The 11,795-nt window shown below is 33.9% G+C and overlaps 2 protein-coding genes across 2 annotated transcripts; one reads left to right on the forward strand and one right to left on the reverse strand.

The window, feature by feature from the left end:
- Positions 1-2,586: 2,586 nt before the first annotated feature.
- Positions 2,587-3,358, reverse strand: LOC131074530 (laccase-5-like). The gene is made up of 2 exons (XM_058011177.2): positions 2,968-3,358; positions 2,587-2,822 (listed from the first exon to the last, which is right to left on the reverse strand). Exons 1-2 carry the CDS (start codon positions 3,356-3,358, stop codon positions 2,587-2,589), a joined length of 627 nt encoding a protein of 208 aa, XP_057867160.2.
- A 4,786-nt stretch (positions 3,359-8,144) lies between these two features.
- On the forward strand, positions 8,145-11,423 carry LOC131074516 (laccase-12-like). The gene is made up of 6 exons (XM_059211947.1): positions 8,145-8,324; positions 8,537-8,688; positions 8,767-9,010; positions 9,729-9,858; positions 10,100-11,035; positions 11,126-11,423. The coding sequence occupies exons 1-6, from the start codon at positions 8,187-8,189 to the stop codon at positions 11,254-11,256; spliced, it is 1,731 nt and encodes a 576-aa protein (XP_059067930.1). The 5' UTR covers positions 8,145-8,186; the 3' UTR covers positions 11,257-11,423.
- Positions 11,424-11,795: the final 372 nt, after the last annotated feature.

Raw genomic sequence — 11,795 nt, forward strand, 5'->3', positions numbered from 1 at the left:
TCCTAACATGAATGTTGGGTTATTACACAAAAGATAGAATTTTGAGTCTCTTGCCATGTGGGAGTAGCTACCATGAATACCAAGCATATTTAGAAAGGAGAACATAAGGGACTACATGGGGAAAAAGAGAAAATATAAAGATAACTAAGAATATTTGAGAGGCAAGGAGGAAACCATATTTCTAGGAAGGGATTGTTTTATCTCCATACAAGATACACAAGTTTGGTAAGGAAAAATTTCCACAAGGGGATTGTGAATAAATATACAAAGAAATACACGGGAAAAATTGGGGACAAAAAGAAATAAAGTGATTATAAAATAAAGGGTGAAAGAATAAGGGAGTTAATGAAGGTTACAAGGAAATGAAAAGTGTCTATTTGAAGGTATACATTTGTATGTAAGAAAGAAAGAAATAGAATGTTGAGTTTGAGTGTTGTTTGTCATTAATGAAAGGGTATGTGGAAGGGGAGAACCTTATATGAACCATAAGAGGTTTGTTAATGGAAAGCAAGTAGATTTTTGAGAGAGAGAGAAACTAGAGGTCATGGACCTTGTCCATTTGTTTTAATCAATTGAAGTTCAATGTAAAAAATAAAGAAAGTATTCTCAACATTTGTTTAAAGATGAAAATTCTATATAGATGTTGTTCAAGAGAACACATTTTCATGCCATTGAGTTATGAATGCATATGATCAAACTAGTATATACTTATCATGATTGTTAGATAATGTTTATATGGGTAATGTTATTATAGTTGGGATTTATTCTACCTTGTTGATTGTTTAAAATTATAGGACTAAATAGCTATTTAAGGCTTCTTTGTTTTCTTACCAATTTAGCATGGGTCACCCCCAAGTTTTGTATCAAATGACATAAGAGCTAGTTACAACTTTGAGCAATAAAACAAAGTGAAAGAGACAATTCAATAAAAGTGGGAAAAAAGAATAATTTCAACACTAATCAAATGAGAAAAGTGGAAATTTATTCTCCACTATTGTGGTTAGGTAGAGGGTATAGAAAGAGAGAAGAAAAATAAATTTGTTCTCCACTAGTAAAAGGCAGGAAGAGGGAACAAAAGCCAAATGTTATGTGTGAAAGAAGACATCTTTCAATAAGAGAGTTGGGTAGAAGGTTTTATAATTAGTAAAGAGTTCTCCAACAAAAGAGTTGGGTAGAGTAGTAAAAGTCCAAATGGTTAAGAATAAGTGTGTCTTTCACCACTCAAGTCCTAAGTGTCCAAACATCATGGAATGGGACAAAGTTGGATGGCCATGCGAGGAAGGGATTGATTTAATATTTATTTATTCTTTAAGATAATTGGGATATGTGTAAAAAGACATTTAATATGGAGGTTACAAAGAATTGGTCAAGATTGCAAGTTGTAAGTATATCTTTCATATTTGGTGATATGATAAGGCAATTAATGACCATATCTATAATATTTATGATGTGTAAGAGGTGTAAGATGAATTACATACTATTCGAAGATTCTTGACCATAACCATAGTGGTGTTGGATTTTTTTCATGACTCATGGTTTTGGATACCACTTGATGTTCTTTTTGTTTCCAATTTTCCTATGTAGGTGATTGTGGGAGATGGAGTCCTTGAATAACTAGATAACTTTCTATCATTTGAAGCTATATGCTGACTCTAACAAGTAGGAGCTAGCCACATTGTGTATAAATGATGTATAGTATACTTCCTACATGATTTTATGTGTGTTTGTACTTTGAGTGATAGCATAGAATAATACTTAATCACAATATTATTCTATTATAATTAGATTAAATTGAAAAGAATAATTTAAGAAATAATTATTATTTAAAATTGAAGTCAAAGATGTTATACAAAAAAGAGAGGATAAAATACAAATAGAATTGAAAATAATATTTGAATAATTTCTCTTAAAATGCTCAAAAGAAATATTCCTCGTACCATTAAGTTATATTCTATTAACTTAGAAAACTATAGCTCAAACAAAATACTCTTAATTAGATAATAGATTTTAAATAAAGAAGCTTTGTCCTTCTCTTCAATACCGAACACCACTCACTAAATTCTAAGGATGGACTAATTCACCCGAGATATACAGAAGAGAAAAAAATGCATATTTTCCTTAACAAATCGTCTGTAAAGAAAATCCACATTATATTATGATGAACAACACCATAAATCAAATTTCTGATACTATAATATGCTCTAGCATTCCGGGAGGTTATTAGGAGGAACCTTTAAACTTTGGAACTCACTGGGACCGTTCTTCACTAGAAACACCATGCTCGACCCTCATGTTACATGATCATCAAAGTGACAGTGTACGAACCAGACATCTGCACAAATCCAACAATCCTTCGGTACTCCATACATATTTTCAAAATGTTCAATTCCAAGCAATTTTCATATCTACAATCATGAGAGAATTGTCACCCTGTTAATTACCTGGATTGTTAGCTTTGAATCTGACAGCAGTCTACCCATTGACAGGAACCCCTACAGTATTTCTTTGAGGTGGATCGACCAGATTGAAAGAAGTGGATCTGTTTCACTATTATAATTACCAGAACCCTCTCCTACCACATAAAACTCATAACCGTGAATATGCATTGGATGGTTTGTCTGCTTGGAAGATGTTGGTTCCCTCGAACACAACTTGAACTGTGGCATTATATTCATTCACTTTCACCCTTGTTCCAGAAATAGGAACCCACAGAGTTTTGTCTACATCGCCGTTATAATTATACTCAATGGGTGGATTGGAAGGAAAGTCGGTGGTATAGACATCATCAATGTGGAAGTGATAAGCTTGCAGAATGGCGACATCTGGCAGCACAAAAGATATGTTATTCATACTGGCACTCACTCTGGTATTGTTAGGGCCGCTACAGTTACCGCCGGTTTCACAAGGAAGTAAACCGAGCCCTACGGTTATAAAGCTACTGTCGTATATGGTTTGGGGAACGTCCACCGGATGCTTCTCTAAAGTTGGTCACAGTTGCAGTGTCGTTGTATTCTGGAAGGATTGGAGTGGTAGATGATTTAGAGCCCACGTAGCTTAGAATGGCGGTTGTTGTGGTGTTATCAATATTTGCTTCAGAATGAGTAGTGTATACTTTGGCGGCCATATAGTATTTGGCTTTCGCTTGATTGGCTGTGAGAAGAACGTCTGCAATCTGACCAGATGATAAAACCAGAATGTCTGTTATGTATGGCTTTGTGTAAGAGGTATCCACGGCTACCACTGTCAGATTGTGTGATGCAACCATGAAAAAGAGGTGATTATAGACTGCAGCATTGACGATACGAAGAAGATAGTTTTTTCCCTTACGTACAGGGAACTTTGCTGTTCCTGCATACATAAAATTTCATTAAAGTCGATTGCAGTCTTGATTTCGATTAGTGAGAAATGGAATTGGGCGAGCCTTACTAATGGGTTATCTATCCACTGAGCCTTAGCCATGTGTGTGTGAAGTGAAGGGCTGCTGCATAGATGAGGTGTCACCCAAGACAGAGAGAGGAAGTGGGCGCAGAGATTATGTGAGCAGAATAAGAAAGGTCAAAAATTTGCTTTGGCACAGCGATGGAATAGAAAGAGAATAACTAGTAATGGAAAAGACAAGAATATGAAAGGGCATCGACAGAGGGAAGTGAGCATCGAAACGTAGCCGCAGGGTAGTAGAGGGGCTTGAGCAAGGTGCGTGAGGCAAGAAGGAGGAAGAAAATCATGTCAGAGAAGTGAAGTTCTGGGGTGCGTAGTGAGTTGAATCGCCCCAATAAGTATTGTGGTTACAGTCAAGATAGAGCAGAAAATTGCAGAGGGAGTGTTAGTTGCTGAATGTGTAAATAAGAGGATAAAGAGGCCTTTTAATTAGATTTGTTCTAAATGAATAGAGAATCAATAAAATTTGAGTGTTCATATTGTAATCTTTGTGTTTTTTATTTATTTGAGTTTACTGTCTGTGAGTGTGTGATATGGAAGCAAGAGGGGTGTCTTGAATCAGAAACCCTTCATGCTTGATTGTGGAGGTGATAAATGTCACCTTCAATTAGATCCTACACCAACCCTAAATCTCATAATATTAAGACACCTTTTGTGATTGAGAACGTCCCAAGTGTCTCCACTTTGGAGATTCTCTTACAACAGATACCTCCATGTGTAATCACCCTTGGTGAGTCATGGAGGACCATATTCTATAACAAAAAACCCAAAACCAACTTTGAGGATGGGATGAAGTGGTCACATGTCTCCCAACCTCAAGAAAATTCTCTAAATAAAACTTAATTGACCATTCTTTACACTCATGAAACTTAACACATTTAAATAGTACAATGTTAATTTCACAAAATAAAATCATAATAACTTCATATCATTTATGAAATATTTTTATATTTAAGCATCAATTATCATATTACACGTGACCTTGGTCCCTTCATATGGATTAATGTTAGCTAAAACGGCTAAACACAATTTGGTTTATCATATATGAGCCTTGATTCCCATTGGTAATAAACTTGCACACAAAATGGTAATCATTAATCCATTACGAAGATAATCATAGCCGAATCATCATGAAATAATATATTAACATTTATCACAAAATTAATCAAACATTTATATTTGATAATTTTATTGATCAACACAATATCATTCATTCTCTTTGAATCACATTTTCTTAAACTTTCAAATCATAATTTCCATCACTTATGTAAACTAATTATAATCATTATATCACAGTTTAATTCACAAAAAACTCTCATACAAATAAAGTTCACCTGATAAATCATTAGTTATAAAGTTAACATCAACTATAAACAAAATAAATCATGTTCATAGTTTATCATCGATTAAAGTAGCCTTATAGGCTCATGAGGACACATCTAAAGGTTTTATATTAATTGATAATGCATTGGGTTAAGATATCAACATAAGGAAGCATGTATAATATGAGTCTTAATAATAACATTATTTAGAGTGTCATTCTACAAGTAAAAAAATCTTTGGTGCATATAATTTGATAATAGTGTAATATGAATGAAACATATAGATCAAGGTTTGTCTAGGTGTCAAAATTCTTACAATGAAATGTACAATCTAGCAATTATGTCTTGTCCTACACAAGGAATGCAATAATTTAAAATACAATCAATATGTCATCTTCTAAATCTTCCCATCTCAAAACTTACAAACCTCTATACAACTAAATCCAACCACTTTACACTTGCAACAATAGACATATAATCTAAATTTGTTTAGATATTATTCTTAAACTAGACTAAATCACAAACTTGATCAAATTCAATGAAAAACAAGAATGACCACATATAACCAAATGGACTACAATGAATCCCAATAATAAATAGTTCTTTGAAAGATCAACTTGAAGATAGTATTTGAAGACTTAGAATCTGTGACCTTGTGCTTGTCTAGATAAGTTGTAGGTGAGTAGGTAACTTGAGGGACCTCTCTTTTATCCAAAATCCCCTCACTGTGACTTTACAAGCATATTTCGATTATTAAATTCTCAAAAATCTATGTTTCCATATACTTCAGCAAACATGAAACAGTGCATTTCTTGAATGTATTAACAACTATTGTGCTAGTTCTCGAATTCTAGACCTAATTGCCTATCTTCTACTTTGTCTTCCGGTCTCCTTTTTCACATCTCCCTTCTCAGGCTTTCATAGATGTCTCGAAAATGTGATAATACGAAGGGGAGAGGAGCCATGCTTTTTTTCACATTCTTGTCCCCCTGATAAATTTTACTTGGTTTTATTTATTTTACTGTCCACGTAATATTCTACATGAAATTAAGCTTCTATAAGAATGTGATAGTTTTCTTGCACTACCATGACCTAGTGATATAATCCATGAAGTAGATTGATTTCTTTTACAAATGAATTGCCTTTCAAAAGGACAAACGATCTTTTAATTTTACTTAACATGCACTCGAATGTGTTGAAACACTTTCCAACAAATTGTTCACGAAATATCATATACTATGTTTAAAATATGTGTATCTCTCATGCCAACACCTATATTTCACATCAGATTGCATATTCCCAGCATTCTATGATTGGGTCAGCATATTTAAAACACCCTGTACAAAACAATTAAAAACATTTTAAATGTTTACACAAGACAACAGTATAAGACTAGATTTTCATTGCCCAAAGAATTCTACTTGTTAGCACAATATGGGCCCCTACCTTTTTGGTTCAATGAATTACAATCGCTTTGCTAACCGATCGAATACATCAGACAGTACATGACAGAACGCACGACAAATTTTGCACTCCAAGATAGACATTTGATGCAATAATGGGCATCCCTTCAAATATTTTATGTTTTCTTTCATTTGCAGACTTCTTCCATGGGGGAAAGATGGAATAAAAATGTTTTCTTACATGTGGCTATATAATTTTTTTGTTGCTTATTGGAGTTCTCAACATATCTTTATCTGTAATACAATAAAATGACAGCAATTAGAAACTATCGCATTGCCTAAAGCCATCAGCAAGTGGGAAGAAAAGTATAAAAACACGGAGAACAAAAAAAATAAAATTTATATTTTGTTTCAAAACAGAATAAGAAAATATATTTTGTTTCTTTTAAGACTTCAGCACTCAAGTCTCTCAATGAGTAGGGTTTTAAAAAATAATTTAACACTTATCTTAGGCATTATTAAATGCTAGCATTTAATTTGAGATTATTCAAAATAAAATGAATAGACTTTAATTAGTGGTTGGGTCGTGGGGCTGGATTGTCTGGTATTTCATGATATCAAAAGAATAATAATAATAAATTGAAAAATTAAGTATTATCATTTATTAAAGTATGAACTCAAAAATTTTAATGGTGAATTTTAATTTCATCTTAAAGATTCAAAATTTGAAGTAGAGGTAAATTTTAAATTACTACTTTCTAAGATTCTAAAACTTTCATTCAAACTATTCACAAATTATCAATATCACCAACATCAAATTGCAAAACTCAAAAACATAACCATCATATCAAATTGAGAACCAATACTGAAATATGACAGAATTAGTAGATAACAATTGCCCCTATTAATTTATTCTTCATTATAAAAATATTATTGAAAAAATAAAGTTACAAGAATCTTTCGCTATCTTATAAATTTTCACATTTACTTTTCTGAAAACTCAGTATTCACTTTAATAAAAGTTAGAAAGGAATTTCTCCATTTCAAACTTTATAAGGACTAAATGAATGTGAGAAAATAAGATCTCAATAACATTAAAATTAGGTTTGTCCAACTCTAAATTCATTGTATGAGAGCACAATTTTAGCTGTAATTAAAATCCCGTTTGTCCAACTCTAAATTCATTGTAAGAGAGCACAATTTTAGCTGTAATTTTGTGATTTTATTAACTTTTTAAATTGTTATTTGACAATACTATATGAGAGGTAGACCATCTGTATGTAATTATTTGCTACTGGTGAATCAATTACTATATGAATGGTGGACCAATTTCAATTATTACATGACTCTTACATTAAGATTCAACTTCTAATTTTGAGTCAAAGTTATTGAATCAATTATTTTTATCAAATTTATCTTCATAAAATGAGATAATTAAATTCTACTGCATTTTTCAGTCAAATTTACTGATTGATGATAATAATTCTTCACAAAGATAGAACAATTTATAATTGAATTCTATTAAGACATCGTTCAAAACATATCTCCTACTAACGATGACCCCTAAATTGTCTGGCCCACAATTGAAAATACCAAATTGCAGAACAATACAAATAAGACATGGACAAAGAATTGGCTGTTAATTTGGCGTGACTAAAACCTGAAAAACTTTTCGTGCAAGAGTATGATTAGTATGAAGGTCTACCCTATGTTGAAAAATCTAAAAGCTTATACTCAAGCATGGAATCGCCATCACACTATAAAATATTAAAAAGTCGACATTATTGCAATATGGCTTCCACCCATGTGATTTCTACTCTTAGAAGATTGAAAGTAACATGTTAAGACATTATTCACAACATCACGAATCTTGTGTAGTTAACATATCAAAATACCACGATGTTTTTTGCGTGTTCGGCGTTGGACCATTTGCTGTTTCCTTCCACTATGTTAACGTTTGGGCTATAAAATTTAGTTTGAGCTTTCCATATTGAAAGAGTCTGAGATTCATTTGCAGATTCATATGAGCAGCACTTTAGCTGTTTGTAATACATTAATCATGTCAAAATGTTACTCGGCAAGGTTTATGGTAGTGCTGTTTACATGCATTATCTTACTTGATTCTCTAGCATGGGCAAACCTGCATACCTACAAATTTGTTGTAAGTAGATTTTTATATAATTCTGTTTTTCCATCAATCAAAAAATGATTATAATCTATTGAAGAAATTTATAATTGCTTTTACATACTGTTTTTCATTCATTGATTATATGGAGAATCAAGTGGAGGGCTGTATACACAAGTACAATCCAAACCGTTTTTCTATTTAGGAGTTCTAACGCAAGAAACAAATTTTTTTATTGATTTTCACAGCTTGAAGAGACAAATATTACTCGGCTATGTGAGAATTATACCATAGTCACAGTTAACGGACAGCTTCCGGGTCCAACTCTGCATGTCCGAAATGGGGACACACTTAATGTTACGGTTTATAACAAAGCAAAGCACAACGCCACCATCCACTGGTAAATATATATATTTCTTGTAGACTGTCAATTCTATTCCTGATTCAAAACTCCTTAACGAAGAACTTGATTTTTCAGGTATGGAGTGAGACAGATTCGCACAGCATGGGCTGATGGACCTGGGTATATTACACAGTGCCCCATCCAACCAGGGGGGAAATTTACATACACCTTCACCATTATTGATCAGGAAGGAACGTTATGGTGGCATGCCCATGTGTCATGGCTACGTGCAACAGTTCATGGAGCTATGGTTATCTATCCAAAGAGGGGAAGCCCTTACCCGTTTACCCACCCACATGCCGAGTTTCCTATAGTGCTAGGTAATGAAAAGTAGAACCTTATACAAGATATCATATTTATTCATCATTCTAGCTTAGATGAGTCTCTTGATCATATTTATTCATCAATCTAGCTTACATGAATTTCTTAATCATTCTTCAGCTATTAAGATTTACATTATAAAAATATTAAACCAGAAAAGCATTTTCATTGATGTGCTAAAGTAACACCATTTACTACAAAATCATGATCTAGAATATTTGCAATTGTATGAATTTTTTACCATAAAAATTAATGACCTGTACCATTCTCAAACCTAAATACCTTTATTCCTTCCACACCTATTTTCCAAACTTAATATTACAATGCTATCACTCCAATAGCTCATAAAATCATTAATGTAGGTTACTTTATACCAACTCATACGCATTCCATTTCCGAATGTTATGATTAGACAACGCATAACTGCTTTAGAAAAGTTTCTTTTTTATTATCATTCTTTAAAAAGTATGCCTAATATTTTACCAAATAGAATCTTGATATATGTTACGCTAGCTACAAGTTTAGAATTGAAATAACAATGCTTTCAGCTGTACTTAGCAGTGCTTATCTGTAAAACGTGGGTGATTTTAAATAGGAAATGTGATTATGATTCATAGTTTTCCATATTTTAGACTTTTCTCTTGAATTTTCTCACTGGATTGTCCTTACATTTCATAATGACTCTACTCGATTGACTTAAATAATCAAATTGAACTGGGGAGTGGTGGAACAGTGATCCCATCGAAGTCGAAGAGGAAGCAAAACTGAGTGGAGGTGCACCGAATGTTTCAGACGCTTTCACCATAAATGGACAGCCAGGAGACCTCTATAACTGCTCAAGCTCAGGTAACACTTTTCTTTTTGTTGGAAAAGGTTTTGGATTCAATTGGGTTATTCTTTTTGTTGGAAAAGGTTTTGGATTCAATTGGGTAGAATTCTGGGTGGATGGGCAACCCATTAGTAAAACTATGACCCAGTTAAATCCAGAAACGGGCACTATAAATATATTTAGGGCTAACCCGATTCCGTTTCATACTAATCAAAATCAAGACTGCAATCGACTTTAAGGGAACTTTTTTGTATGCAGAAACAACAAAGTTCTCTGTACGGAAGGGAAAAACCTATCTTCTTCGCATCGTCAATGCTGCAGTCAATAATCACCTCTTTTTCAGGATCGCGTCACACAATCTGACAGTGGTAGCCGTGGATGCGTCCTACACAAAGCCATACACAACAGACATTCTGGTTTTATCATCTGGTCAGACTGCAGACGTTCTTCTCACAGCCAATCAAGCGAAAGCCAAATATTATATGGCCGCCAAATTATACACTACTCAAGGATTTTATGATAACACCACAACAACCGCCATTCTAAGCTACAGGGGCTCTAATTCATCTGCCACTCCAATCCTTCCAGACCTTCCAGAATACGACGACACTGCAACTGTGACCAACTTTAGCCGAGCCTTGCGAAGCTTGGCTTCACAGGAGCATCCGGTGGATGTTCCCCAAACCATAGACGACAGTAGTCTGATAACCGTAGGACTCGGTTTAACTCCTTGTGAAACCAGCGGTAACTGTAGCGGCCCTAACAATACCAGAGTGAGTGCCAGTATGAACAATATATCTTTTGTGCTACCAGATATCGCCGTTCTGCAAGCCTATTACTTCAACATATCAGATGTTTATACTACCGACTTTCCTTCCAATCCACCCATTGAGTATAATTATAACGGCAATGTAGACAAAACTCTGTGGGCTCCGATTTCTGGAACAAGGGTGAAAGTCATTGAATATAATGCCACAGTTCAGATTGTGTTCCAGGCAACGAATATCTTCCAAGCAGACAACCATCCAATGCATATTCATGGATATGACTTTTATGTTGTAGGAGAGGGTTTTGCTAATTATGATAATGAAACAGATCCGAGCTCTTTCAATCTGGTCGATCCGCCTCAACGAAATACTGTAGGAGTTCCTGTCAATGGATGGACTGCTGTCAGATTCAAAGCTAACAATCCAGGTAATAAACAGAGTAACAATTCTCTCATGATTATACGGCTTGAAATTGAAAATATATATGGAGTAGTGAAGGGTTGTTTGATTTGTGCAGGTGTTCGGTTCGTACATTGTCACTTTGATGATCATGTAACATGGGGGCTGAGCATGGTGTTTCTAGTGAAGAAAGGTCCCACTGAGTCCGAGAGTTTGAAGGGTCCTCCTAATAACCTCCCGGAATGCTAGAGCAAATTTTAGTATCAGAAATTTAATTTTGGTGTTGTTCACCATAACATACTATACTGTGGATTTTCTTTAGAGACGATGTGTTAGGACATAAAGCATTTGTTTGTCCATCCTTACGATTTAGTAAGTGATGTTTGGTATCAAAGAGAAGGATAACGTTTAACCAATCTCTTATCTGGTGAAAGAATATTTTGTTTCACAATTATGGTATCAGGGATATTTCTGTTGAGCATTTTAGGATAATAATAAGTTTTTGATTAAGGGAAAACAGGTTTTGATGGGCCCTACAACCCATTACATCATTAGATCAAAAGATAGGCATTAAAGCACACCGAAAAAGCAAGCACACCGAAATAGCAAGAGACAACAAACATAGAAAAGACAACTGACCAGCAAACAAAAAGCCAGACAACAAACAGGAAACAGGACCAACAGAAAAAAATCAAGGTTAGATAAAGTTTTTGATTAAGATAATAATAAGTTATTCAAATATTATTTTCAATATAAATTTATAGTCTCGTACCTTAAAAAATGTGAGA

This window comes from Cryptomeria japonica, chromosome 9 (assembly GCF_030272615.1).
Source record: "Cryptomeria japonica chromosome 9, Sugi_1.0, whole genome shotgun sequence".
Lineage (NCBI taxonomy): Eukaryota > Viridiplantae > Streptophyta > Pinopsida > Cupressales > Cupressaceae > Cryptomeria > Cryptomeria japonica.